The 27843-nt window shown below is 50.1% G+C and overlaps 10 protein-coding genes across 10 annotated transcripts; 3 read left to right on the top strand and 7 right to left on the bottom strand.

The window, feature by feature from the left end:
* Positions 1–6: 6 nt before the first annotated feature.
* Positions 7–2518, bottom strand: pmt4 (dolichyl-phosphate-mannose-protein mannosyltransferase; the record flags this gene model as incomplete). Its single annotated transcript, XM_057080433.1, has 3 exons — positions 7–461; positions 567–2208; positions 2291–2518. 3 exons carry the CDS (start codon positions 2516–2518, stop codon positions 7–9), a joined length of 2325 nt encoding a protein of 774 aa, XP_056930761.1.
* Positions 2519–5096: 2578 nt separating this feature from the next.
* Positions 5097–6920, top strand: N7462_008717 (serine hydrolase domain-containing protein; the record flags this gene model as incomplete). Its single annotated transcript, XM_057080432.1, has 1 exon — positions 5097–6920. The coding sequence occupies one exon, from the start codon at positions 5097–5099 to the stop codon at positions 6918–6920; it is 1824 nt and encodes a 607-aa protein (XP_056930760.1).
* A 691-nt stretch (positions 6921–7611) lies between these two features.
* On the bottom strand, positions 7612–8751 carry N7462_008716 (uncharacterized protein; the record flags this gene model as incomplete). Its single annotated transcript, XM_057080431.1, has 1 exon — positions 7612–8751. The coding sequence occupies one exon, from the start codon at positions 8749–8751 to the stop codon at positions 7612–7614; it is 1140 nt and encodes a 379-aa protein (XP_056930759.1).
* A 1010-nt stretch (positions 8752–9761) lies between these two features.
* Positions 9762–11518, top strand: N7462_008715 (putative MFS transporter; the record flags this gene model as incomplete). Its single annotated transcript, XM_057080430.1, has 4 exons — positions 9762–10805; positions 10881–11245; positions 11312–11411; positions 11495–11518. 4 exons carry the CDS (start codon positions 9762–9764, stop codon positions 11516–11518), a joined length of 1533 nt encoding a protein of 510 aa, XP_056930758.1.
* A 223-nt stretch (positions 11519–11741) lies between these two features.
* N7462_008714 (uncharacterized protein) lies at positions 11742–13159 on the bottom strand (the record flags this gene model as incomplete). The annotated part of the gene is made up of 6 exons (XM_057080429.1): positions 11742–12094; positions 12185–12258; positions 12313–12692; positions 12755–12831; positions 12886–12922; positions 12983–13159. 6 exons carry the CDS (start codon positions 13157–13159, stop codon positions 11742–11744), a joined length of 1098 nt encoding a protein of 365 aa, XP_056930757.1.
* Positions 13160–15230: 2071 nt separating this feature from the next.
* On the bottom strand, positions 15231–16337 carry N7462_008713 (Alpha/Beta hydrolase protein; the record flags this gene model as incomplete). The annotated part of the gene is made up of 2 exons (XM_057080428.1): positions 15231–16095; positions 16177–16337. 2 exons carry the CDS (start codon positions 16335–16337, stop codon positions 15231–15233), a joined length of 1026 nt encoding a protein of 341 aa, XP_056930756.1.
* A 2-nt stretch (positions 16338–16339) lies between these two features.
* Positions 16340–17234, bottom strand: N7462_008712 (uncharacterized protein; the record flags this gene model as incomplete). The annotated part of the gene is given in 2 exon segments (XM_057080427.1): positions 16340–16855; positions 16866–17234. The coding sequence occupies 2 exon segments, from the start codon at positions 17232–17234 to the stop codon at positions 16340–16342; spliced, it is 885 nt and encodes a 294-aa protein (XP_056930755.1).
* A 1388-nt stretch (positions 17235–18622) lies between these two features.
* Positions 18623–20620, bottom strand: N7462_008711 (uncharacterized protein; the record flags this gene model as incomplete). Its single annotated transcript, XM_057080426.1, has 1 exon — positions 18623–20620. One exon carries the CDS (start codon positions 20618–20620, stop codon positions 18623–18625), a length of 1998 nt encoding a protein of 665 aa, XP_056930754.1.
* An 854-nt stretch (positions 20621–21474) lies between these two features.
* On the top strand, positions 21475–23541 carry N7462_008710 (uncharacterized protein; the record flags this gene model as incomplete). Its single annotated transcript, XM_057080425.1, has 1 exon — positions 21475–23541. The coding sequence occupies one exon, from the start codon at positions 21475–21477 to the stop codon at positions 23539–23541; it is 2067 nt and encodes a 688-aa protein (XP_056930753.1).
* Positions 23542–24015: 474 nt separating this feature from the next.
* On the bottom strand, positions 24016–24908 carry N7462_008709 (YoaK family protein; the record flags this gene model as incomplete). The annotated part of the gene is made up of 2 exons (XM_057080424.1): positions 24016–24654; positions 24756–24908. The coding sequence occupies 2 exons, from the start codon at positions 24906–24908 to the stop codon at positions 24016–24018; spliced, it is 792 nt and encodes a 263-aa protein (XP_056930752.1).
* Between the last annotated feature and the right edge of the window lie 2935 nt (positions 24909–27843).

Below are 27843 nucleotides of genomic sequence, written 5' to 3'. Positions count from 1 at the left end.
CGGCGTTTATTTGGCGAAGTGGAGGTCGTAGTTCAACCACTTGCGGGCATTGACGCCATCGACGTCAAGGCCCGGGGTGCCGTAAGTCAACGGGGCATAGAAACAGAAGCCCCAGATGGTCATACCCAGAATGACCAGGGTGGCCACCCAGCCCGCCAGGAGCGACTTGCGACCCATGCGCTCGCGCGCAGTGACGAATCGGCGCGGGCGGCGGGTAGCCTTGGCCTTGCCTGTGGGATCATCCACGGGCGGCAGGGCGGTGGCAGGGTCCAGGGGCTCGAGGTTGAAGATAAACTCGATCAGTGCACCAGTCACCATGGTCGAGGCCAGGTGGGACGGCAGATAATGGTGCAGGAAACGCTGGCGGCCCATCAGCCAGAAGGGGAAGTAATGGGCAGCCCAGCACAGGAACAGGAAGCCCGTGCTGTTGTACAGACGGGAACGGGCACCAGGACCCCAGACTGGAAGACAAACGCAAAGAATGGTTAGCCACCGGAGAAGTTCTGCGATGTCGCGATAATCGATCGGATAATATTAAGGGGAAAAAGAAAGAATGAGTAACTTACTTTCCTCCAGCGCGTCAACACCACGGCGCAACGACAGCTGGTCAGCACCAACAATACCCGCAAACACAGCCAGCAGACTGCTCGCAATCCACCAGCCTATGGGGTTACCCAGGAAGTAGATCTGGCCTCGGGTCTCATTCTTGGTCCAAAAGCTGACACCGCGTAGCAGGAACGGCCACTGGAAGGGCTCAGTGGCGTAGGGGTGGCTACTGGTGAGAGCGTTGTTGTGATGGAACATCGCTCCCTGCAGCTCAAAGTACTTGCGCAGGAAAGAGAGCGACTTAACCTTACGCTCCTCTCGCACCAGACGAGGGCTGTCAGGCTCAATGCCGTCAATAGTCTCGGCATACCACAAGTTGCTGGATTGCAAGATGTTCTTGTTACCATTGATCTCCGCTTGCTTGAAGCCCCATTCGGGAAGAGGGGTCGTGTGTGTCCACATGGCGACCCGAGTCGGGACATGGATCAGCTTGATCAAGCTGGCGTAGGTGCGGAACTCCTGGTCAGGCTTGCCATTCTCGATCTTGAGCTCAAACAGGGTGTCGTTGTGACGCTCGCCCTCCGCTAGCTCGCGGGAGACAGTGGTGAACTCCTGGTTAGTCGGGTAGTGTGGCGAGGCGACGTCGTGGGTCAAAAGAACGCTGTCGGTGCCGACGTGGAGGAGCTGGATGATATCACCGTTCAGCACACTCTTGGGCAGACCGTCATCTGCCAAGGGCTTTGTTGGGATGATCTGCCACAAGTTGTTGGTGTCATTGTGAGGGTAACCGGTCACCTGCTGGCCCTGGCTGGAAATACGGCCGTCATCATAGCGAAGTGGATACTTCTCCCAGTGGCTGTGGAGAAGAACTTTGGTGTCCTTGTGGCGCATAGTGATACTGTCAAAGTACTGAACACCAACCGATTGGGCGGTCATTGCATTGTCACTCAGGGTCTCCTGGAACTCGGGCGACATGAATTCGTCACCAGGGCCGGACCGAGTCAGGATCGCGAAGTGAACCTGGAACCAGAAGAGGTAGAAGAAGAAGGGAATGACAACGAGAGCAACTCCGCGAGCCACAAAGTGCTTGATCCAGGTGACCATGTCAAGAGCGCCCTGCTGACGGTTGATATCCAGCAGGTTCCAGAGGTCAATAAGAACAGCAGAGCCAATAGTCACGAAGGTGAAGACGCCAACATATTTGGTTGAGATGACGCAGCTCAGGCAAAATCCAGTCAAGAGTAGCCACTTCCACCACTTGCGACCGAACGGCTCGTGGCGCAACTTATAGAAACGGACATAGCATAGAATGCTGAGCGCCATGGACAAAACGAGGGTCGAATCCAGGAGGATCAGACGGTCCTCGCCCACATGGGCATTGTCAAACACCATCAGGCCCGCGGCGAGCACGCATGCTGGCAACGAATAACCGGATTCCCACATGGTCAGGAAGACCACGGGAATGGTCAGAGCACCGAGGGTAGCGGGCATAGCGCGGAGCGACAGGTAAGGAACATTGTTATCAATATACGAATCGCCGATGTTCTCGAAGAAAAAGTGGCCATCGTATCCCACCAACCAGCCCATGAAGGCGAACAACAGCTTGCCGAACGGAGGATGGACATCGAAGAAGTACATGCGTTGTAGATAGTAAGAGGCAAACTGGAGGATCACCACGTGTTAGTTCATCGGATCCCCCCTTTTCTCCCAAGTATCAAATTGCGAACAATTGCGAGTAACCTACCTTTCCAAAATGAACCTCATCAAAAACGACCTCATTGGGGAAGTCAATACGGTAGAAACGAGTCGCAAATGCCAACACGGTGAGAATGGTCATGGCCAGCCAATAGTCCCATTCTGACTTCTTGCCCACAGCTACAACCGCAGGGCTGGGGTCATCATTAGAAGGCAGAGCCGTGTAGCCATCCTTCTTCCCGCCTCTCTTGCGCAGAGAGGAAGAAGGGGACGACATGGTGAAGAAAGGAGAAAAGAAATAAAGAGAGCGACCGCGAAACTACCTAAAGTAAATAGACTTCCCAAACCGCACAGCTGTTAGCCTTGATTTCATCACAAAGCACGGAGGATGGTGGAAAGGCAGAAAAAGGAGGCGGAGCAGAATGATTTAAACGACTCACCAGAATCACCAAAGGGCATGGCACTCCGGAATCGAGGCCAGGAAAGCTGGGTGCAGAGGAAGGAGTGTTGGAGGGGCGGGCGGATTGTTGGTTGCGTGTCTTCTTGTTTCCAGACAAGGCGGTGGCCCAGGCGGCGCGCATGTATAGCGCCAGCCCTACCAATCAGATCCCTCGTAGTCCAGCCATTTCGAGACCAATCTGCGACAAGGAGGCCTCGATGACGCGGAAGGTTACCTGCGATGTGAGCCTTGAAATCGATATGGGGAGATACGAAAGTGATGATGCTGCAAAGAATAGTATGTTTCTTGAATAGTTGATTGTGGAGATTGCTCACTATCTACTCCAGGCTGGGTTACCCTACCTAGGCCTCGGCACACTGCTTAGATGGTGTGACAGAGGATATTAGTCAGTCACACATGTGAGGTAATATAATATAAATTTCTATGACTGCTGTTGACATCGACCATGCTATGACTTAGGATTACTCTTGCCTAACGTGTTGCTTTGAATGTAGACCCACCCATGTCACGCTAATTAAAACAAAGCAAAACAAAAATAGCATACGAGTGCAATCTCTCCAGGGCTTGCTTGAGCGGATATTGAGTGGTTCTGGTCCTGCTTCTGGACTCGATGCTGGGAAAATGTGACAGAGATATTGGGAGAGAGAGCTTGTGTGTCGATGATTTTTGGGAAGAAAATTAGGCAAGCGTGAGTCGTGGAGCGAATTTGGCATCTGAAACTATTCTCTAATAATTTACATTCAAGGACATTGAAACCCTATCTCAAGATCAGCGACTAGCTTTGCTCGCAATCCCCTTTTCCCTAGAACCCAGCCCAGCTTATTGATTTGCGCGGAGTATACCAGAGATTTCCTGTACAAATCCTATACTTAACCTTGTCGTATCGCTCATTTTTGAGATAGGAAAGGTTGTAGGAACCTAAGACTGCTAACGATCGAGGAAACACACAAAATCGGACTTGGGCACTTGATTATCTATCAATTCGGCTCGATCTTCCAGTGTCGGTGTATGAACGGTCCGCTGAATCAGCATGTCGTTTTCAACGGGGATCATTTGCAGATAAACCAGCACCAATGTCGAACCACTTTGTCATGATCTGAGCCAACTCAATCTCGTGGTCACAGACTATAATAGGCAAATCGGCTGCGCAAACGCCCCGTGTGCACGGGGTCAAAGGTGCTCTTGCTCCTGCTCGATAAGCTCTCATTACGAGGTTTATTAGCCTTCGTGTGGCGAATTTGAGTTGTAATACAGTAGGTGTTCCTTTTGACCCGGAACAGCCAGCAGTTGTTGGATTCTCAAAACAAGACTCGGAGGAGTGCAATAGATCTATGCGTCAATTGAAAAAAATGGGACTTTTGCGGGCTGTCGGACACTTCGCGGTGATGCTGAACTCGCGAGTAGGATATAGCTTCTGTGCTAATTCCAAACTATGGGCCACGATATAATCTCTTCATGGCAAGCTGAAGAAGTAGGAAGTGAATTTCGCGCTGAACAGTGAACCATGGACTCGCGTCTAATTCTGAGGATAACGACGGAACTTTGTTCCATCCTGAGTAGCACAAAGTTGGACCGGCTTTACCTTGTTAGAACGAGCGGGGACCAAAGTCTTGCGAGACATCATACTTGTGAAGAAGATAAAAAGCGTAGGCATTGAAAATGAAGTAGCTTGGTAGATAAATACTCCAGGCGATTGCAAAGGGAAAAGCAGATGAATTAATATGTCAGCAGAGCCTGAGAGGAAGTTAGCATTGTTTTCGCTAGAATAGATCAGCGCCGAGCCACTTGTTGAACAAGGCCGAAATTGGTGGGACTAGTCGATTATGAAAAAAGATTGCTTAATCACACCGAATCATGATCAGATTTCCGTTGTGTGGCGTTGGAATTTTGATTAGCATTGCCCACGGGGCATGACGGATGCATGTCTCACGCAAACTTCTGGAACTGAAAGTCGAAAATGAAAAGGGACCACATCATTTGAAAGCTTACAAAGGAGTCGCAGCGGACAGCACATCGTCTGTTCTATGTTCGCCCCCAATATCAGTACATCCGTCTCTCATGATTTGGCCAAGCGGAACGTGCCACCAAATCGGGGTTGGTGTGCCGAGCCTGATCGTCGGCAAACCGGGGCGTTCGTTGGTTCCTCATTGGCTGCTCGCGATCTAAATGCGACAAGGCAATGATGAAATGACGATGGAGGCAGAAGACACAGCCTGAACAGCCCCTTTCCAGAAGAACAGGGTCAAGATGGATCGGAAGAAGACTGCGGCTTAAGTAGCCGTGATTGAGAAGCGTGAAGTATAAATTGGGGTTCCCTTTGCCTACAATCTTACTCACCCTCTCTAGATACGTTCCTCGATATCGTTTCTTCCCAGTCCTTCACCGGTCCTTCAACATGCAACTAAGCCATGCTTTGGGTATTTGGCTACTATATGCTACCACCGCTACAGCGGACTTTCTGGGGCCCACATATCCCGCCCCGGTTGACCTGACTAGTAGTGACAGTCTGGTGTCCGCTGCCTGGAAGAATCTCACCGCGACCTTCGACGCCTATCTGCAACGGCATGTTCAAAACAAACTCACGACGCCACTCGCTGGCGTGGAAAACATAACCTTCTCCACGGGACTATTGTCCATTCACGATCTCAAAGCACAGACGCTCCAATATCATTACACTAGCCCCGAAATTGCCGGCGCAACGAATGGTACCCATAAGGTCAATGGCGACTCCATCTACCGCATCGCTAGTGCCAGTAAATTGTTCACTGTCTACGCAGGGATGCTTGCTCTCACTGAGGAGCAATGGCACCGTCCGCTCACCGAGATCAATCCTGCCTTTTCCAAGGTCGCGGAACAAGGGGATAAAGATCCCGCCTGGAAAATTGAATGGGAAAAGATTACTCCGTGGGCATTGGCCTCTCAAAGCTCCGGGATTCCGCGTGAGGGATGGCCAGCAGGTGATAGTTTATACAACTATACTGTCTACGAGGCTTACAACATTTCCGCCCAGAACCCGGTCACAGCTTGGGGAGTGCCTCCTGTCGACATACTCGGCCTGGGGAAATGCTGGAATATCTCGGCTGTCTGCGATGGCCAGAATGCCATCCGCGCAGTCCGCTCCCAGCCGCCTGTCTTCCTCCCCTGGGCTGAAGCAATGTATGCGAATGATAACTTCATGATGCTCGGCCTTATGATCTCCAATCTGACCGGCCACAAGATGGAAGACATCTACCAGGATGAGCTCTTTCGGCCGCTGCATCTCACCTCCACGTCCGCGACAGAGCCTACCAACCCCGCCGACTTCGCTCGCTCGGTCATTGTTGGGAATCCCAGCCTCGGCTTCTTAGGCAATACGCCTCTTACCATCCCTTCTGGGGGCCTCTACTCTACTTTCCATGACCTCGCCAAATTCGGCTCATCCATTCTCAACAACACCCTCCTCCCAGACAACACGACTCGCAAGTGGATGCGCCCCCAAACCCACACCGCAAGCCTGACGTACTCCATCGGCGCCCCCTGGGAAATACTTCGCTATATTCATCCCGATACCGGCAAGATAACTGACCTATATACGAAGCTCGGCGATTCCGGCTGGTACGGCTCAAATATCGTACTGATCCCATCTTACGGCGCCGGTTTCACTATCCTGAACGCCGGCACCGCCGCCGGCCGCGGCGAACTCTCCAACATCATCCTCGACTACATCGTCACCAGCATTCTCCCTGCCCTCGAAGCACAAGCCGCCCGTGAAGCTATCACCAACTACGTCGGGACCTACGTATCCACCAACCCGAGCCTCAACTCCTCCCTCACCATTGCGTTCAACCAGTCCGACGTCATCACCTCCAAGTCCGGTCTCAGCATCACCGAGTGGATCTCCAACGGCACAAATGTGATGTCCTCCAGTCTTCTCGGCGCACGCCCACGCCTCCTCCCCAGTATTTCGAAACAGACCTCGCCCGGCCAGCCAGGCCAGGTCGCTTTCCAGGCGAGCTTTAACAAGCAACTATCAACATATTTCTCCCCTGGTGCCGCGAAGACCGGCGCCATTGGCCCGTTTACCGGTCAGTATATGACGAACTATGACTGGTTGTCGGCAGATGCAACGCATTATGCGGGTCTGCCGGCTTATTTGCTTGTGTTTGATGTTGATGGGAACGGCAAGGCAACCGCTGTCAGCCCGGCGGCTATGAGGGCGAAGTATGAACGGAAGAAGTAGAGTGTCGAGTAGTCATTATAACACTTTAGGCGTCAGCTTTTTTCTAATCAAAGTATTTGGAGAAAAGATCTACTCGAATATATTACCCTTAGAAGAAACATAAAATCATTCCCTATATAAAATTCGGAATCCGAATTGCCAAATGGAACACCGGAAGCCATCACTACATTGCAGGGAAGGTCTGGGTTTAGATATCGTTCAGGGACAACATACCCAGGCGAGGTCAAGCTGGAGCAGATGACAGATCGGCCCCCACTGGTGGGTCATCTGTTAGCTATCAGCGTCATGCTATTCGAGGAGCCCGCTGGTATCAGTCCAAATTAACATCTGAAACGCTGAGTTTAAGTTACTTGGTTGACTATACAGCGTTTCATGTTGGCCCTTGTGTCGTTACACGGCTAAGGTACGAATAAATTAAAGTTGGTGGAATGATCATATTCATTTTTTTTTTCACAAAAAAGAAGGATAGATAGTCGCGCTTCAATGTAGTCATAATAAGCAATGCTCCCTCAACCCCATGATGCATCATCTATAGCAGAAAATAGCAAAAAGAAGCAAGAAAGAACAAAATATAAAACGGCATCTCGACCAAATTCTCGTGGACTCATGGGTATCAGGCAAGTAGATGCAATCAAAATTAAAAGGATATCCGATCAGAATATGTCCCGGTAATTCGCAATCACGGCTGCGATCACTCATCGTCCGTGACCTCCAGTAGCTCCAATTCCGTCTGCACCAAGGCCTGGAAGTCTACCCGCGACATGCCCGTCGCCTTGGCCAGACGGAACAAGCTCTTGATGCTCGTGCCGATGTGCTGCTTCACGCCAACTTCGTATGTGGACTGGCTCTCTGCCTCCAGCTCCAGCCGGGCGACCGCATCCGAGCTGGTGGATGAGGCGGACGCGGGGCGGGGATGGCTTAGGGCGCGAGCTGCTTCGTCGTTGGGCACGTCACCCGCGGCATAGCCGTTGGTGCGCGGCGCCTTGGCGTCGAGACCGTTTACCTGGCGCCGCAGCAAGCTGGCCAGCATATCTCCGTTTAAGGACGAGGGGCCGACTTCCGGCTGCTCTTCTTCGGGGTCGTGGTTGTCCATAGCGGGCTGGACGTTGCCGTATTGGGAGAAGTAGGACGCCTCCGAGAGACCAGAGGGCGGGAGGTTGGATGATTGCGTCCGCGGGGCCGGGGTCTTGTTCCCCGGTGTGGCATCGTACTGGGCCCAGTAATCATCGTCGTCGTCGTCATCCTCCGGCGCTTGTTCCTGCGGGCCATTGTTTCCGGGCTGGCCCTCCGCACGATCGTCGAGGACGTCGGCGAAGAGTTGTTCTTTGGCCTGGGCATTTGCCTCGCTGATCGAGGCAGCCCACGAGCTTTCATCGTCCGCGGGGCCCTCGCGCGGAAGCACTTCCGCCACACGCCAGCCCCGGCCGCCGCCAGCGTCGTCGTCGGGGCACCAGAGATAGATCACCGTCAGGCGGTACTCCGGGAGCCGGACCTGCGCCTGTAGGGTCTCGTCATCAATGCGTTTGTAGGCTATCGGAATGTCGCCCGGGAGGTCAATCTCGCCGGAGACCGGGTGTGGCTCGAAACTGGCATCGTCGACGATGCTCTGCAGGCGTTCGGCCTTTGAGGCATCCCAACAGAGGAGCCGGAGCCAGGAGTCAGAGGGCGAGGTGGAAACCGAGGTGAGGATCTGGACACGCTGGCGCAGGATCGGAGAGAGGACAGGGAGGAGAGCTGGTGGCGGGCGCGGCGAAACGAAAGCTGTGGGGAGACAGGCCAGAAGCGGTGGAAGCAGTGAACGTGGGTCCGGAGGACTAATGAGCTCGACCATGGTCAAAAGTGATGTGGATGGAATGGCTGGGAGGCGAGAAAATCGAGGGATGGAGGAGAGAAGGAGTCGATTCAAGAGCAGAAGTCGAGAGGGCGGAAGAATCGTGCCATGTCCCGTGAATCCGTGGACCGAAAGCTCCCCAAGTGGATCGGTGGATGCGGGCTCCCTTCGCCCGAACGTGGGGCACGGGGAGCTTGGACGGAGGACCCCTGCCAAGTAGCTTGGGGCTATCGGAGATACTGAGCGATTAGTTGAAGCAATACGGTGTAGCCAGGCGAGTGCATCCAGGTCGCATGAGCACAACAAATGGTCTGTTGATCCATCGCCGGTTGAAGTAGCGTGTTTGGGTGTTTGGTTGCAATTCCACGTTACGCGGACCAAAGGGAACCAAAGTGGGGATGGAAACAGCCGATGGAGATCCCGCCCGAGTAAATCATAAATCATCCAGATCTTTACTGGTGGTTGTGCCAGGTATGTGATAGATATCGTTGATTTCATTTATGAGTATTATGATTGACCGAGAAGAGGTAGACATCCGACGGCCTACTGCGTTTTAGGTGTTTTATACATCCTCTACATTGTAACCCCCCATTTGCTCCCCAATGCGGATCAAATCCTCGTCAAGATCAACGGGATGCCGAATAGGCTTGTGGCCCCCTCTGAAGAACTATCAAAACGATAGAACTACACTGGTCCACGCTATACATGGTCAATCATCGGAGAGCAAGCAAAATCCAGGCACGACCTCTCGTCAATCAGCTGCAACAGTCCCCATCTTCTCCGATGCCGACGCGACCGGACCGAACGAGAATGCCGGTGCTTCGGCCGATTTCCAATCCTTTCGATCTAGGCCTGCACCTCTTCTCTTTCGCATCTCTCTTTTCACGCCTGCACACAATCACACCAGTGCTCCCAAATCCAGTCCGCCTGTTCCTAGGCGCTCTCTATCCTTGCATTGGTGAAGCCGTGAACTGAACCGAGGTCGCAGACCTCCAATCACGCTTGTTGACATGTTTTCAGACGAGAAGAAAACACCATTCGCGACCATGTCGACAAACAGGACTGTGGCCAATCAGTCAGGAATTCAGACCGAAATGCCAGACAAGACCGAACAGACCACTGCCATTGTTACCTCCGACGATCGGGTTCCTCTCGAAGAAGAGCGCGACCCCGGTGAGTGGGCCGCTCTCGAAAAAAGGGTCCGATGGAAAGTCGACCTGCGCCTCTGCTCCATCGCCGGCCTGCTTTGCAGCCTCAATTTGTTAGATTCGGGCATTCTCTCATCAGCGGCCGTCACCCGCATGCTCTCCGATCTTGATCTGGACCAGGGCAATAGGTACTCGGTGTCCATCTTCATATTCACCATCGCCAGCGTCGTCTTCCAATTGCCTTGCACCATTGCCGTGCGATTAGTTGGTCCACGCCTCTGGTTCGCAATGATCACCTTCGTCTTCGGCCTGCTGACCCTCTGCACCGCGTTCATTCACACCTGGCGCCAGATGATCGCCCTGCGTGTGCTGCTCGGCATCGCCATGTCCGGCATCTACCCGGGCCTGACCTATCTCATCAGCGCATGGTACCCCCGGCGAGAGCAGCAGCTTCGATTCGCGTTCCTTCAATCGGGTGAGGTGACCATTCTCGCCACAGGCACCTTGGTCAATTTCGGTCTCAACCACTTGGACGGCCGCGCCGGCCTGGCCGGCTGGCGCTGGATGTATCTGGTCCAGGGCCTGATAAGCTGCGTCCTGGGCATCGCCACGTATTGGTGGATGGTAGATTTCCCCGAACACTCGCATCGCAGCTTTTGCTTTCTCACCGAGCGGGAAGCGCGCGTGGCTGCGCGGCGCATCCAGGACGACCGCGCGGATTTGGTTCCGGAGCCATTCTCGTGGCCCCGTGTGCTCAGCAATTTCCTGGATCTCAAGATCTACGGGTTTGCATGCATGTTCTTTTTGCTGAATTTGGTGTCGACGGCGCTGTCTTATTTCCTGCCGATCATTTTGCAGTCCGGAATGGGCTTCTCGTCGAATGACTCCATTCTCCTTTCCACTCCCGTAAGTAAACTCACCCTGGTGGAATTCCTCGCGGTATTTTCCTCTCGATAGATATTGAAGACTGACTTTCTCCAGCCATATTACTACGCCGTAATCCCCGTGCTGCTTACCTCTCTAATCGGTGATTATTACCGCATGCGCGGGCCCCTGATCACGTTCAACGCGCTGTGTATCATCGCCGGCTTTCTCATGTTCGGTCTCCCTGCCTCCACGCAAGTGACGGTGCGCTATGTGGGGACGTTCCTGGCGACAGGGGCCTACATTTCGAACTGGGCTGCTCTGAACGCGTTTCAAGCCAACAATGTCACGGGCCAGTGGAAGCGCGCTGTCACATCTGCCGCCGTGACGGCATGCAATGGGCTTGGTGGTGTTGCCGGGAGTTACATCGTCCGCTCCCAAGAGGCGCCAGAGTACCAAACCGCCGTTTGGGTGTCTGTTGGGTGAGTCGGCATCTTCTGATTGATCATCAGAACCGGAGTTAAGGATACTGATGATGGTGGTGTTAGTTCTCACATCCTTCTGATTACTGTTGTGGGCGCTTTCACGCTCTATTTTTACATTGCCAATCGGCAGCAGAGGCGAGGCTTGAAAGTGATTGAGGGCGTGGTAAGTTTTCCCGACGAGCAAGAGAGGGAGGAATGCATGTTGCAAAATCTTGAGTTGCAAGGCTAACCAAATTAACTAAACAGCCTGGTTTCCGGTACACCTATTAAATAAGTCAGAAATTCATCCTTCTCCCTCCGACTCTAGTTCACGAAGCGTGCATGATCTTACCCCATCCCGGCCACGAATTACGACGAAAGTATATCACGATCACATAGAACGAATCACTCCACTCAAGCAAAAGAAGTTATGAGAACCAGACCCTGCACAGACCAGCCATGAGCATGTTAATATAAATGTTATATCTATTATTCATTATATTTTTGATTTGAATTATATGTAAGCCGTCCTCTCACAAACGAGAATTTCATCTCTCTCGGCCGAGGGATAACACCGCTGCTGCTCGATATCCCGCAACGAGGACACGCTATCAAACCAGGATATGCCTTCTCCCATGCGCCGAATGTTCTGTCCGGGCGCAAGCGCGCTCTCGGTTTTTGTTTGTTCGCGGGTTGTCATATACCAGCACTGATGCTCGCGCACGCGGGAAGTGTGGCAGCAGAGGGCGCGGAGGAGGCGATTGGGGCAGAGCCGAGAGACCAGTGGCCAGATGGTGACTAGGCAGGAGGCGATGATGAGGACCGCTCCTTCGACAACAGTCAAGATGCCGAGTTTGACGGAGAAATCTGGGAGGCTGTTAGCGTCCACTTCAGGGATATGCTATCTGCCGATGGTTTTTGAATTGGGGAGGGGGGTGGAGGGGGGGACCAATGTACATGTCACGTCGTTAAGCCGTGTCTTTATGTGCATAAAGTAGATCACCATCCGCAGAATGCTTGCGACTGTTCCCCTGCCAGAATAATAAGCTGCGGAACGAGCCTCCAGTGACTCAGAGAACACTTACAACCCCCCTAGCATAAAAACGCCTATTATGGCCAACCGTTGCATCTTGGGTGCATGGAGCCGCCACACCAGCGGCAAGGGCATGGCCAAGATCAGGAAACCGGTCAGTACATTGAAGGGCGAGATATATTGGTAGAAGACAGTCTGGTCAATGCACGAGCCATGTGTGATACTTTTGTTCCAGCCATAGCCGATGGGAGAGCACTGGAAGATAGACTCAAACAGGACCGTGATGCCGATTGCAAGGACCAGGGATCCGACCAGGTAGGCCAGGACTTTGAATTTGCGCGTGTAAAAGATGCGCAGGTAGAATAGGAGAAGCGAGATCTTGGCGGGGGTAATGGTGAGGGGGAAGTCGAGAATTTCAAGAACGATGAATCCCTTGAGGGTGGATGAATGGGTTAGTGATGATATACTTGCAGGGTGGTTCTCGATGGTGGTACCTTTCGGATGAGGGCAACTTTCTCTTTAGGATGAGAGATTTCGTCGATATGGTATCCGAGCCCGGCGATTTCGACCACTGGATGTTGTTAGAATCTATATGAGTTGTGTATATGGGACTTGGTATACTCACAGACGATGTAAATGACCGCTTTGCTCAGACTTCCAAACTAATCACGAAGTATCAATATCTTTATCAATTATTCCGGAGGTACAGACGTGCTACATACCAAGGCCACAAGCATAACATAGTCGTCAGCGCCACATTTGGTCCGCTGCATGTAGCGCGTATAAAAGCGTGCTGCCACGAAAACGATTTGCATCACCGACAGCGCGACACTTACGCCAACTAAGGCATTGCCGCCATTGGATGACGGTGAACTGCCGTCCACTAAGACGCCATCCATGTTACGTCAACGTGGAAGGTCATTGACGGCCAAGCCGACCTCTTCATCGGAGCAATGCTCACAATACAATCAGAAGACAAGAAATGAGAGAGGCCTGAATTGCCACGAGCAGAGGCGAGAGAGAGCAGAATGGGTGCTATTTCAACTATGATGCGTCCCAAATTCCGGCCTCTTGAAAATGGGGCATTTCTCCGATGATTCAGCTCCAGCGAAAGTCTATCTGGATCCTGTCGCGCGGCTCACAGGGCTCAGAAAGCTTCACCATGGTTGCGAGATAGTTATGCTCGAAGCTCCGCGGACGTGTTCCCCGATTTTCTCTCATTCCGGGGTGAGGGAGACCATTTTGCCGCGCTTCGGGGAGGGTCCGTTTTGGGTGTACTCTGGTGGGTGCATAATTATCATCGGAAGGCTCCGAGAGGCTGAGAGCGTACATGGATTGGGAGGAAATCCCTGGTTGAAGGACATTACGCATCCACGGGTTGATCTTGGAGGTGGGAACCAAATGCAAGTCATGGATGCCCGAAGGGTCTGGAATCACTATTGTAGGAAATTGGATCTATAAGCTCGATTCCGCCGATTGGACGGGGATTTAACAAGGTTGGCCCAGTTTTGCGGTCATTGGGTCAATGACATACCGCGCCAGTCTGATTTGCGCCGGGGGGTTGAGACTTTCAAGAAGAAACTGGACAGAATGAAATAGAGTTGCAAGATGGCTGGCGTCCGGGATAGCTATTTACCGATCCCTTTGGACATGTTCTAACTTTGAACAGGATATACCGACGAGGAACTGAGAAAGAAGTGTTTGGGATGCTCTTGACATCATCGCCGGATTAGGAAATCCTTTTCTAGAAGGCTTCCACTGTCCACTTTTCCTTCCCGGGTTCTTTCCATTGACGTTTTTGCCTCTCTTCCCCAAGGGTGCTAATTCTTTGGTGCTCGGCGTTTCTCTCGATTTCTCGATCTCTCAATCCCCCGAGAATTCCCCATGGAGGTAAATCTTGACCGACGATAAAGCTGATCATTTGCGATAACCTTATTTCACCAAGGCCTCATCTCGCCCAGACTATGTATTACAAAATCACGGCCTCTGACCCCCCAAATTCTAGTATCAGAGACTAATCTCGGCTCTTGACAAGGACATAGCCTCATAAGGTGGTTCCGATGGAGAATGTATGGACACTTCCCGAGGGGCTCGGCGAACCGGCCATGTCGGATCGGCTGCCCACATTGACCCGGCAACCTGGTTTTATGCATGGCCATATCAAGCTCTGGTTCTAGTTCATGCCTCCTTCAATCGGACTGACATTCCAAGTCAGGTAGTGAGGCGAGGAACAGAGTTTCGTCGCGTGCAGCATTAAGCTTCCTGTCATCTGGTTCTCGAGCCTCGTGGGCGGTCCCGACCTTCGTCATGCATAGAATTACCTGGTCGTTTTATGCAGCGGCTAACTTTGTGTAAAGGATGCTTTGGGTAGAGGAGGGTCCAAATCTTTGCATGTGTTTCTCAATAAGTTGGAACCTGTTTGAAATTGGGTGGGACAGAGGAACTTGGTGTATGGGGGAGGAAGGGGATCAATACACTCAGGAAGGGGCCTAGATTTAGGATTCTCACTTGGAGGCCGCCGGGGGCTAAAGCCTAGACTCCATGCCTCTTAAGAGCCAGACAGAAATTTAGAACGCAATATTGGTGACGGTAAAGCTACTACCTCAGGAAACGATCGGCCCCCGGAACACACCCGATGGGTTAGACATCCCGCCGCCCTGAGCGATCCGGAGCAATCCGGGAGCGGGTCTCCGTACCCAGGAATTTAGTGCGCGAACCTGGAAATATTAGATAATCATAATTAACGGAACTAACGTATTTACCAGAACACCGGAACACGCGCTTACTAGTGGGCTCAGCGCCCATAGTAGGATGTTGAGCAAGCTATATAGCATCTTTTGAACAGCTTCAACGCTTGCTGGCAGCGTTCAATCGAAAACTTCCAATCCAATAGAGCCACCCTTGTAAGGGCTTCCAAAGACAGATAGATCATCGCTTATACCATAGTACACGATAGTATCACGCAGAGGTTCAAAAGTCGTCCGTAATCTTCACGGTCGGAATCTCGAGATAGCTCGCAGATGCTCCTCCCCACGAAACAGAGTGCTCCCCTTCGTTACGAACAGGAAACGATCCCTGAAGGGCTTCAAACTCGGCGGGGCCCATGAAGTGGCCCGATATCTTCATGACCAGTTGTTCGCCCGGTTCAAACAGCATACCTGTTGGCCAAATCTCAATCTCTAATCGCATTGCCTCTCCCACCTTTACCGGCAGACGCTTTCTATGCGAGAGCGTTTTCCAGTGAGGTTTCGATAATTCTTCTGCTACATCTCGATAAGATGCTCTCAAGATGCCATGTGGACCGAAATATTTCATCGGATTAGTCAAAGGAACTTCTTCTGCAGAGGCAACCCCTAAATCACTGAGCGGTATATTGACATGCTGTAGAAGCTTCCCAGTCCGGTCTGCCTTTCTTAAATGTACGTAGACATCCATATCTGGCCCGTTCTTTGTCGCAACGAAAAGAGTAGCACGCGATGAGCCGAGAATAGTTGTTCGACGAGGAAAGGTGAACGAAAACTGAATTTCACCTGAATCCTTATCTCTTTGCCAAATTGGCGCAAAATCAGCTTGGTACACTGATTGACCTGACTCTTTAGGTTGTATCTCTGTCAAACGACCTTCGGAGTTCAAAAATAATCGTTTGTACTGAGTCTGGCGATGAGGCCAGAAAGGCTCTTCGAAAGGAATGTCAATCAAGGCCGGTTGGTTGAATGGAAGTATAGTAGCGCGCACACGCGGGGTACTCTCCCACCCATTCGGGGCTTTCGTATAACAGTCAAAAAAAAAGAGCCAATTCCTGAATTCTCTCCGGAGAGTACAGGTCGTACCATTCCTGTGTTCCATGGATCACTAGCCTGGAACTCGATTAGTGTGAACTACTATGGCATGGCATAACGGCAGGAATTTTCGTTACCATTTCTTTTTGTGAGGAATTTCTTCATATCCTCGGAGAGATCCTAACGTGTGAAGCATAGTCGAATAGCTGGCCAAAATGTAGGCAGGAACCTCGATTTGATCCATTTTTGCTCTTTTATCCTCCCAGTAGGAATTCGTGATGATGGACTCCTCCGCCATGGTCACGATATCTTCCATGTCATTGCGGCCTGTCTCATATCAGAAATATACGAAATGAAATAAAGCAAACATCGATACGAACCGCAGAGCAGGCCTGATAAAGCTTTCCAAAATTGCAACTCGGGAATCCCCCCTCGACGAAACTGCTCCCGGAATGGATCACTGACACCTTCAAGGGGAGCAATACAAGCCAGATGTGGCGGTCTCTCAGCGGCAATAAACCACTGCGATATAGCGAGCCATGAGTTTCCTAGCATGGCTACCTTGCCATTGCACCATGATTGACCTGCAATATCCTCGATAGCATCGTATCCATCTTTCCCGTCGCCGGAGCCCCAGAATCTCATGGATCCTTCTGAGTCCATCGCGCCTCTGGCATCCACGTTAACAATAGCGTAGCCTCGTGGTACCCATTCAGCAGGGTCTGGGCTAAGTGATTCTTCAGTATAGCCTTTGAAATATGCAACGCCGAGCTTCTTACCCCTCAAAACTCTCATAGCCAGAGAGTCGGCTTTCGGCTACACCAACTCGCAGCGGGAAAGAATCTAGGTTCAAATGTCCTGTTTGTAGCCTTGAAGTCAGCAGGGAGAGTTTTGCCATAAACCCATTCTCAAACCCACCACTGCCCGATTTTCCATATGGGCCCCAAACCATGATAGCCGGTACAACATTCTCACTAACGGGGCGATATATATCGGCGTATATTTTGGTTCCGTCACGAAGACGAAGAGTTTGATCTCGCTCAAAAATCATAGGCTCATGAAGGGAACGAGAGTTTTTCCTTCGTTTATGGCCCACTGGTAAAACGGTGATCGATGGACGGAATCCCGGGTATGCCTTCGACTCTTCAGGAGGAGGCAGATGACGCCAGCGTATTTCAACGTCCGTGGATTCCATAATCACAAAATGCAGGCAATAATAGGATTGAATCAAATACAGATCTAAAGAAGAATATACCAAAGGCTGGCAGACGTGCTACCACCCACATACCTATATAAGGGACATATGGCTCGTGGCGAAACCTTCATGGCGGGGTGACTGCTTCTCGGAAAACTTCCCGCTGGTACAGCCACTTACCCCACATCCACTGGCCCTAGAATATGTAACAGCCCACAGTATAAGAATAATTACAAATACTTAATCTCACTACAGTAGAATTATTGGAAAGTGGATATTGGGAATGTTTCGGAAAGTCGTGTTTTCGGATAAAGGGATATATTTTCTAGTTGATCCCCGCAAATTTAGATCCGACGAATATCCAAAAGTGGAGAACCCCCCGCCATGTTTTGAAGATCTCTCCTCAGGCTCTACTGTGGGCTATTCGTCTCTTCCGCCAAGTTCGGGACGTCCGCCTAAGTCAAACCCAAGTTCCCAAGTTTCGTGATCATATCTGACGAACGGCGTGAGGCCAATCGATGCTTCATTAATTCCATGATACAGGAACATCATTATTCAGGGTTTATACCCAATACAAACTAGTGTACATGCCGAAGTGGCGCCCAAGAGTTTCTCTAAGTGAAGAGGAAGATGCAACCAGTTTCAAGACCGTACAGCCGGCCTGCAATCGTTTCTGCCAACAAAATGTCACTGTTAGACGGATAGTAAGTCACAATATCACCCTTTGCGCAAATTTTGAAGCTCAACTCTATGAAAAATCCTTTTAATCCCCCATTGCCACTAAATTTGTCGGTTCAAATGAGAGGATATTTATAGGTTAAAATATAGAAGAGATAATATAGTTCTTAAAGTAATTAGTAAACCCTTCAGGCTTCAACAGTGCCTTGCTTGCTCTATCTCCAAATGTTACTATTCCAATTTCGTCAGCAAGAGACCAAACTAGTGGCACGATATTTCATGGCACCAAGCCTACATCTATGCGTCAGATGATCCATGATATGATGAGCATTGGAGAATAAACCACCTTCTAGATGGCTGAAGATGCTGGCTGCAGCAAACGCGCAATCATCAGTATTCGGGCTAACTCTGGGGTGATTTATTACTATCTAAGCTGGACGACCACAAAGCATCACACTAATAATGCTAGAATACCTGTATGAATAACTGAAAGAGAAGATGATAGTATAACTGTATGAGATGAATATTATATTCAACTCGCATTACTGGACATCATACTTGAGACTCGGTTCTGAAAGCAGCGCACATGCGATGCTGTTGCAGAACAGTTGCGGTCAAGTCCCCTCTGCCAATTTGAATATTTAGAGCATATGATAAAGAATACTTTGTTCAAGTTTTTCCGCAATTTCTGTTTGGGAGTACCTTGATTATCACTTTCCTGAATGCTGTTCTAATTCTTTTAAGCCTTTTTCTATCGCTTGCAGCTCCCTAACTACATCCACAAGGAACAAGCCTTGAAGCTGTTCATTCGCTAGATCATTCTCCCCTAGCCCAAAGTCGCACCCCAGGCACTTGCGCACAATTGTTATGAATTTGGGCCCCATACGATTGCGCAAATATGGCGCCTGGGCAAGTTTTTCAGCGGCATGATAATCAGTGTTCCTTTGCGGTGGCAGGGTCGTAAGAGCCCGTTGCCGAAGCTGTGGCCATAACTGACCATATCCCAACTCAAGGAGGACGATGGCAAAACGAAAGAGGAGCTCATTCCGAGCAAGAGCTACAGAGGTAGTGCCAGGAGCATGAGCAGTAGTAATCGAACTCGCGGAAGTTGTGCTAGCAGCCGTGAAGGCTTGACTAGCAGCCACTGCTGTCATGAGCCGACCTTTTTCTTCGTCCGGCTCTGGAAATTCGACCCTGAAGTATGGAGTTGTGGATGAGATTCCATCAGTGCCCTCTGAAAGCTCTCCAACCCCGAAAAAGTGGATCTGACTGCTCTGCCAGCTATCTGGAAGCCATGGTGTAGAGTGATATTGCAGGACGGCAGCCGCGAGGGAGCTGGCGATATGGGCGACTGCTGTTCTGGGTAGATCGCGAAATAGCTCGTTTTCTGACACCCAGGTGATAATATCTGCCAAGGATTTTTGCTGCTCTGGCGGCCGACGCTCGGGAGGCGGGAGATAGAAACGGTGAAGACCGAGATCCTGGATGTAGCCGACATAGGTATTCGAACATTTTGGTTCTAGGGCTTGGATATGGCAACAGAAATTTTTAATCATCTTGAGATCAATCATGGCATCGGAAGAAGGAGGATTATTAGTTTTGTTTAAAATGGAAGCTGAAAGGCTGTCTCCATCCCAGTCGTCATCTGCTATTCCCTGTATGACAGGAATAATACTAGAATCGCTCATCCCAGACGCAAGACCAACATCATGGGATTGGACTGGCACTGCTTTCGCAATGACTCTTCTCTGGGCCGTTTCAGCGTGCCTGACGACCATTGGCTGAGAATTCTTCGTTAACTTCTCCATAACATTAGTCCAGACATTACCAGTCTCAATGTCAATGTGTCCGGTCTTGCCCATAGAATTCGCATGGTGGCTTCCATCGGTAGACTTGATTTCTAACCAGATTGGCGTCTCTAGACCTGCTGGTAAATCAGCCTTGCAGTTGATGGCAACATCAAATTTGATACCGCGATCCCCCTTTCCCAAGTTCCGGGTGGTACTTTCATCAATGACCGAGATGCTGGCGGCATGCCTTTGATGCCTTGCGCAAGACCATTGCAGAGCAAAGACATTATATAGCTCGTACGCCGCGGATTGAATCTGGCGATATCTCTCCAGGCCACTCATCTGGCTAGTTTTCCGCGGCAGTATGATTCCCTGGGAGTGAAGGCTTGTGTTTCGGATCTGCTCGAGCTCCTTGACAATTCGAGTCGTTAATTCGTTGAAGTCGGCCGTGAAGTCGCGAAGCTCTCGGATGGAAGTTTGCACTTCATCTTTCTTCCAACAAAGCCGAAATCGTTTTGCTGTACTGCTTGCCCCAAAACTTTCCACCTCAAGACATATCGCTGTGGCTGTATGGAGGACAAGCTCAAGTACAGAATTCCAAGTGCTGAACATCTCTCGAAGTGAGTCGATGCGAGCACTGTCATTGACGTTGGGGAGTTTCAGCTTCTGCAAGTTTTCCCTGTGGCTTTCAGAGAGCAAATTCCGAGCCTTTTCTGGATCATTTGTGATTTCTGTAATCAACTTTATGACATTTGCTCTAAAAAGAGTCTTCTGCGTTTTCATCACCGTGTCCAATTTAGTCAACTCCCTCGAATGATTCCTGAAGGTGTCGAAACCTTCTGAGAGTTTCCGGTAGCGATCGTAAGCCTCAAGAACAAGAGGGATGCCAGCGAGGACTGTTCCAACGATGAACTCCATCGCATAAAGTAAATGAATCCGGACTCAAGCTACCGTTCCTAGCTGTCATGAAAAAAGGCGGGCTTCTGGCACCCTGATCAAAAGCATTGTAAGATGTGCATGGGGCTCTGCGATGCGGGGTAGCTATTTGCCCAGGTAAGCATGGACGCCACGAGGGTACATCTCTTTCTATGGCGTGCCCTACGGAGTTCGAGGTATCTCACTCACAAACGTGTGCATGGCCAGCGAGTTGCTTGCACAATCTTCTGGACTCTTCAGCTTTTACCGTCTTCCGCTCATCGTCAGTTCAAAGCCGCTGCATGAATAGAACTCGATTCTCATACAGGTCATCGTGCAAGAGTCTCTACCTAGAAAAAAGTAAGGTTAGCATCACGATGTCCTGGTTTGGAGCTGACACGAATTGGCAGCAAGCTTCGTGCCCTCAGGGCGACAACCCTCACCCAGACGTGCAAAGCCTTTTACAATTCGGCCTCGCAACTTCGTCTCATCCTTCTTGTTCGCTTTTTTGTTCTCCTGAGCTTCAATTTTCCTGCCTGTGGCAGCCTGATCAAGTCTGGTCAGTTTCTATCTGCCCGTCGCTTGTTAGTAACATCCCTCATGTTGTAAAGCTTCCCCACCTATACCCCATTCGAGGCGATGCGTGAACGAGGTGGTAGTAGCTCGTCCACGGCTCAAAACTCTTTGTAAGTATGGCTTCTGTAGACTGTCTTTACACCGCTTTGATGCACGGAATCTAAAGAGCTAGGGAATAGGACATTCAAGCGGGAAGGTTCTTCTCCGCGTAGTATACCGAGCGTGCGATTCTTTTGCAATCATCACTATCATACCTAAGCCGACATCTTGGCCTCAGCGGTATGGGTAATGCGCCTTCCAAGGGCAGGAATGCTGCAGGCGAATCGTTGGAGACTTTCTTCCAGAAAGAACCCCCTCGCTCGAAAATTGCCTCGAAAATTCTAGGCGCTCAAAGGGCTGACAGCCCTCGAAGCCCCAGATTTGAACTCTCCGATTCGAAGTATTCGGGCAGCGATATTGAAAGGGATGATACGAAGTCAGTCAGGTCGAAGCGCGGCTATTTTGATGTTAGTGGACTCCTGGAAGGAGTCAAAGTCGACTCTGTGTCTGAAAATGCCCTCGCGGCAACCGTTCCGGGTGAGAGCGCTCAGAAAGTGGGCGAGTCGATTTTGGTCAAAAGAGATATCCCCCAGGTATTGGATTCCATCCTCAATACGCCAGTGCAATCTTCTGGATCTTCCAGTATGAGTCCCCTGAAATCCATTGATCTGGATGATATGATCTCGCGGCTGCTGAATGCAGGACATTCCACCAAAGTCACCAAGGGCGTCTGTCTAAACAATGCAGAAATCAGAGCCGTCTGCTCGGCGTCTCGAGAACTTCTACTCTCGCAGCCTGCTCTGGTAGATCTATCGCCTCCCGTAAAAATTGTCGGCGATATCCACGGACAGTATACGGACCTGATTCGACTGTTTGACATGGCTGGGTTCCCACCGACCTCAAATTATCTTTTTCTCGGGGGCTATGTCAACCGGGGGACGCAGAGCCTGGAGACCATTCTTCTATTGTTGTGTTATAAGCTTAAGTACCCCGAGAACTTTTTCCTACTCCGAGGCAACCATGAGTGTGCTAATGTCTCACGGGTATTTGGGTTCTATGACGAGTGTAAGCGCCGCTGCAACGTAAAGATCTGGAAGACGTTTATCGATACCTTTAACTGCCTTCCGATCGCTGCTATTGTCGCTGAAAAAGTTTTCTGCGTTCACAGCGGGCTTTCTCCTAGGCTTTCAAACATGGATGATATTCGAGGCATTGCTCGTCCTACCAATATTCCCGATTACGGTCTATTAAACGACCTCTTATGGAGTGATCCTGCTTATATAGAAGAGGATTGGAAACCGAAAGACCGGGATGTGAGTTGTTTATTCGGTAAGAAGGCGATAATGGAATTTTTGCAGCGCCATGATTTCGACTTGATATGCCGTGCGCACATGGTGGTTGAGGACGGCTATGAATTTTATGAGGACCGGCTGTTGGTGACGGTGTTCTCCGCGCCTAACTATTGCGGTGAATATGATAATTGGGGCGCCGTCATGTCGATATCGATTGATTTAACTTGCAGTTTTGAGCTATTGCAGCCCCTGGACTCGACTACTCTACAAAATCGCCTTAGGAAGGCGCCAAACACGCGGTTAAGTGACATGATCCCGTTCGATGAAAATAAAAAGAGCGACAAAGGACCATACAAAATCGAAAGCACTTCCAAAGAGAGTATTGACAAAGAGGGCAAATTCGATCAAATGCCAACAGCAGGGGCGTCAGATACTAAAGCCTGGCTGCCTGAACCACCCGAAATTCCCTCACCTGGTCTATCGAGCAACTTGTACAATGCAATTTTGAGTCTGCTTCTTACGGTTGCCCAACGGAAGGCACACACCACCTATTCGCGACGTCTACGTAGCGAGCTAGAGCGTCTTTTCCTCTGGGGAGAGGCCTTCTCCCTCCCGGATGACGAATTCGATGAAGTCCTTTCCAAATCGTCTGACCTTTATCAGACTGTTCTCTGTACGCTCTACGAGCTTGGCAAAGTCATCAAAGAGAATCTACTCCAAGCTGTTGATAGGACGAGCCAATCAAAAGAACCGATTGGCCCTGCCGAGACTGTCTTGGCCAATCTGGCCCATTCAGATACGGCTCAACATCTTCAAGGGCTCCTGGAGAAGGCAGCTCCCATCGGGGGAGCGCCTAAGACTCTAGCTGAAATTGAGAGTCTGTCGGATTGTGAATCTTTGCGGTATGATTTGGACGAGATTTTGGACGACGTTGCAATCTATATCGATTGTCTCATGGATCTCTCCCTTGCCCTTGAGAGCCCCGTCGTGGACATTGAGCCTGATACTACCCAGTGAGCAATTTGATGATGCACTCCAAATTACGCTGGAAACGTGAGGCTCCATTTGAACTGAGTAACCGGAGAAGATATAGAAAGAGCTATTTCAGGGTAAGACGACAGACTGTCACGAAAATTGGTTGCGAAGGAAATGCCCCCAATTTGGTGTCGGAAGTAATGAATTCTAGCTACTAAGATAACTTGTCATACAATGACGAGATGTGAAGAAACAAGTAGAGGTATCTTCTTATGATAATAGTTACGATCGAATTTGATCATGATAGATGTCACGAATAGAGAGTCGCTCACACTGGCGAACTAGCTTTTTCTCTGCTTTGAAGAGACGTTCCGTGCCATCTGACTTATTGAGGGTCTGGATCACAATATTCCCATACCCCGCTGCATTATTGATGGATTAAATGGAGCTACTCGGGCTCATTGTTAAGGCTTATACCCTCCGCTATCAAACTTTGGCAGGCCTTGAGAGTCCATATCATGAAACCTCCGGCGACCAAAAGACCCATCCGAGTCCGGCCATGAATTTCAAAAATGCAGCAAGCCAGAGGGACAGCGCCATACCCCCTGCGGATCGGCTCAACCACCCGCCGCAGATCGCTCCAGTTAGAAGCATCACAGCTCCAACAAGACGACGGTTCCGCTTGCGATTTGCACCGAAGCTTTCGAAGAAGAGTCCATCTGATGCGAGATCATAGTAGACGCTCGTCAGAACCACACCAGGAATCTCATTGAAGCCCAGGACCCGAGTAGAGTTGATGGTACCTGCTGACTGAAAGGCTAGCAGTGCGATGGGAATCAAAGCTAAATTCTGATTTTTAAAGATGAAAACCTCTTCCACCTGTTTCTGAACCACTCCCGTTTGGATGAGAATTGTAGCGACAACTATGAGGATGGTTTGCAATGCAAAAGATGTCACCAGCGTCTTACGCCGGCGGGGCCCCAAGTAATGAGTCAAACGGGCAAAGAAGACAGCGCCGATGATAAATGAGGCAATGGAGACGAGCGAACGAATCCACGCATTTGGTGTGCCGTTCGGCTGATGAGATGCTCCCAGCCCAAGTACGATTGTATTTCCTGTCTTTTCAGTCAGTTTATGATCTTTATGATAAGCTGGCTGAGAAATGACGAACCGGTTTGCATAGCAAGGAAGCAAGACCAAGAGTTAAATGCACAGCTATCGCAAAGGCCTGTATTGAAACATAAAACAAAGCATACCCAATCGGCATAGGTGGCGTCGACTGTTTCCATCCATCTTCGTGACCAGCTATTCTTCCTGGCCCAATCTTGTGTCGTGCTTTGTCCCGTACTAGAGAATTCGTCGGGACCATGGAGAGCCGGATTCTCGCAATCGAGCCCTTGGACTGGCATCGTAACGACAATGTGCGATATGCACAGGGAGACAATTGAGAGAGAGAAATTTATCTGTGCAGCGAAGCCCATCCGCGGGAATACCGCCAGTGCCGGTTTACCGAAGGGACCCGGGTGGGCGGCAACGCCAATCTATCTACGTGATGTTCGAGGTAAAACGAACAGATTTAACTGTCCCGAGCAATCGAAAACTCTTCTATCTGCCATTGATAAATTGATTTGTCTATCATAATCCATGCTGCTGCAACCTTCAATCGATGCATTACCTGCAAAGCAAGACCGCGGATTTCTCCCGATCCCAACGACAATCAGACAAAGCTACGGTAGGCAGCAACTTGAAGGCGAGCGATTGTAGGCCAGGGCTGACGGGCCGACAGGCCAACCACACGGCTATCTACCTATGACTCGTCACCCTATGGAAACTAGTCTTATTACTAGACTTGCCAGTGGAGCCAAAGTAATACCGTTCCTGTACAGCGATCCATCAGAGAAATGACCCGAACCCCTCTTCTCATTGTTCAGCCCTACAAGGCTGATCTATGTGGGGCCCCTCAGAAAAATCCCTACGCCATCGATCATAGGTTCTATGTGACGGTTATGCCCCAAAGTGCTTGTCTTTGGCCGGCTGAACTACATTGCATTGGCCGAATTAGCGGCTCCGCTCGTAAGGCCTGTTAGGGAAACGAAAATGCACCCCCCCCCCCCCCCCCCCCCCCCAACACTAATTAATCCTTACCGCGTGTTTCGTCTGGTGGGTAGTGAGCTGAAGAATATTTCGGTGCCTTGCGACTTTTTCACAGGTTTTGCGAGCTTACACTTACATAAGAAGCCGGGAAGCGTAAGCTTTGGCGCAAATTATCAGGCACTTTCGAAGCAAACCCGAATAGGTGGGCTTTTAAACCGGTCTTTTCCGTGGCGCTTCTTATTAGATTCGCTATCCTTGTACGGCATTGACCAGGGAGATACCACATACCTTGGGATCCCGACTTCATGACCCCTGGGCGATGAACCACCAATCGGCATTGTACCTCAACGCAATGACTCCTCTTTATTCTACCCATAAGTCCGATCTTTTTCCCGAATATATCACACTATCAATAGTCGCAGATGACGTCACGCACTCCCCAAAACACCACCCTCCATTACGGAGTGCGAAATCGCTATATCCTGTCGATTTTGGATCGTCAGTAGGGGTACAGCACGCTAAAGAATCCTCGTCCGGTGTGCAATAGAAAGGATCCATCAAGTCGTTAGATGGGTTGATCTTGATGTTGAGACTGCCCCAAAATCCCAGATCCAAATCGTTGGCAATGGTATGTAGTAGATAACAAACTATTTATCCGACACATTATTTCACTGGCCATAAAATACTCGAGTTTTTTACTTATCGTGATATATCCTCCTTTGGCATTTCACAACTCAGCTTGGAACGGATTCTCAAATACGGTACTAACCATGATCTGGTATGGTGACTCGGGTGACTAGGGCTTGAAATAACTTTTTCTGTGTCGCCTTATATGGAAGGCGATAGCGGTCGCCACTATACATTTATATCCATATTTCGGGGTTATTTTGAACATAAATTACTAGATACGGGTAGAGTGATCCTCCATTAAAGACTTTGTCGACCTAAAGCAAATGCAGGGGAAGGAGAGGAGAAAAGAGATGTATTCTCAAAGATCTCATCAATCTGCGAGGTGATCTATCAATTGGAGACCAAGTTACTTAGCAAGAAGAGTCAAAAGGAAGGCAAAGTCGGAGCTCCCGCAATTATCTTCAACGAGGCACCTCTTAATTTCAACAACGACTCTCCAATGTCGATAATAAGGTAAGAAGTTAATAGTATAATAGCAAGAAGGACCTTGCCAGCCCCAACAACAATCTCGCTCGCAATTTGACGAATCGATCGGACAGCCTGGCCTAGTTTCTTGAGACCTGGTTTTTTGACAAGACGCGCACGATGACTCATTTGAGCCGATTGAGCGGTTTCAAAAACCAAATCGACCTGTTCGTAGACTCGCATTTTGCTTTTTTCAAGTCCATTTCTCCTGTTGATGGTGACTATGGAGTGTTCTAGGTGTTAAAAGACGTCGAAATTGACGATTATCCAAGGTGTTTGAGGGAATAGAAACATGATGGAGAAGACCAAGATAAACAGCAATTTCATATATTTTCTTCTGAAAGGGGAGGGACTGAGACACAGTGAACACATTCAAATTTCATGACAATAACTCTGGATGAGGGTCCTTCTTCCATCGTTCGTTCTGGCGTTGGAACAAAAAGTGGTCACTTTGTACTTCCGCCATGCCCGGGAACTATCCGTCAAAGAGAAAAAAGGGGCATAAAAGGAATTGGCTATCGATCCCTGTCTCTTGCCACCCGCTTGGCCTGTCAGACTAGAGGGCCACTTACCTTGCAATGCTAGCCAGCCGAAATCTAGCCATGTCTCCCGTTCTGTGATAGTCCAGGCTTTCCGATTCCAAAAGCTTCGGACCCCTTGCTTTTAAATTCCAATGTATCAATTATAGCAAAGAATCTTCTTCTTGTGGGAATACCTGGTCAGCTCAATTGCTGTTCATTTTTTTCGTCGTATACCCTCTTCTTGGAGTTTGCCTTTGAGCGCGTCTCAAGAGGCCATCGCTTCCAAGTTCATCTTCAGGAATGTTCTTTGGGCAAAAGCGGCAAGTTGGTGAGATGTCATGTTTGTGGAACTGGTGTAATGTATATATACAATTTTCTCTGAGCCGGGGGTGGAGGGGCGTGGCTTAGGGCAGAGTCAAAGCTCCCTGGATCTCCTGGAAGATGTTCTCAAAAGCCAATTATCAAGTGTCTAGCATGTCGGTTATCGTAATCATGCACATAGTATTGGCCAGGCTCACAACACGGACGCTACGCCTAAGTAGAGACAAGTGCAATGCTTTCTATACGATACATA

This window comes from Penicillium macrosclerotiorum (genome assembly GCF_028827735.1).
Source record: "Penicillium macrosclerotiorum strain IBT 26536 chromosome Unknown utg000008l_segment0_segment0, whole genome shotgun sequence".
NCBI classification, from domain to species: Eukaryota; Fungi; Ascomycota; class Eurotiomycetes; order Eurotiales; family Aspergillaceae; genus Penicillium; species Penicillium macrosclerotiorum.
This window is presented reverse-complemented; position numbering and strand designations above follow the sequence as displayed.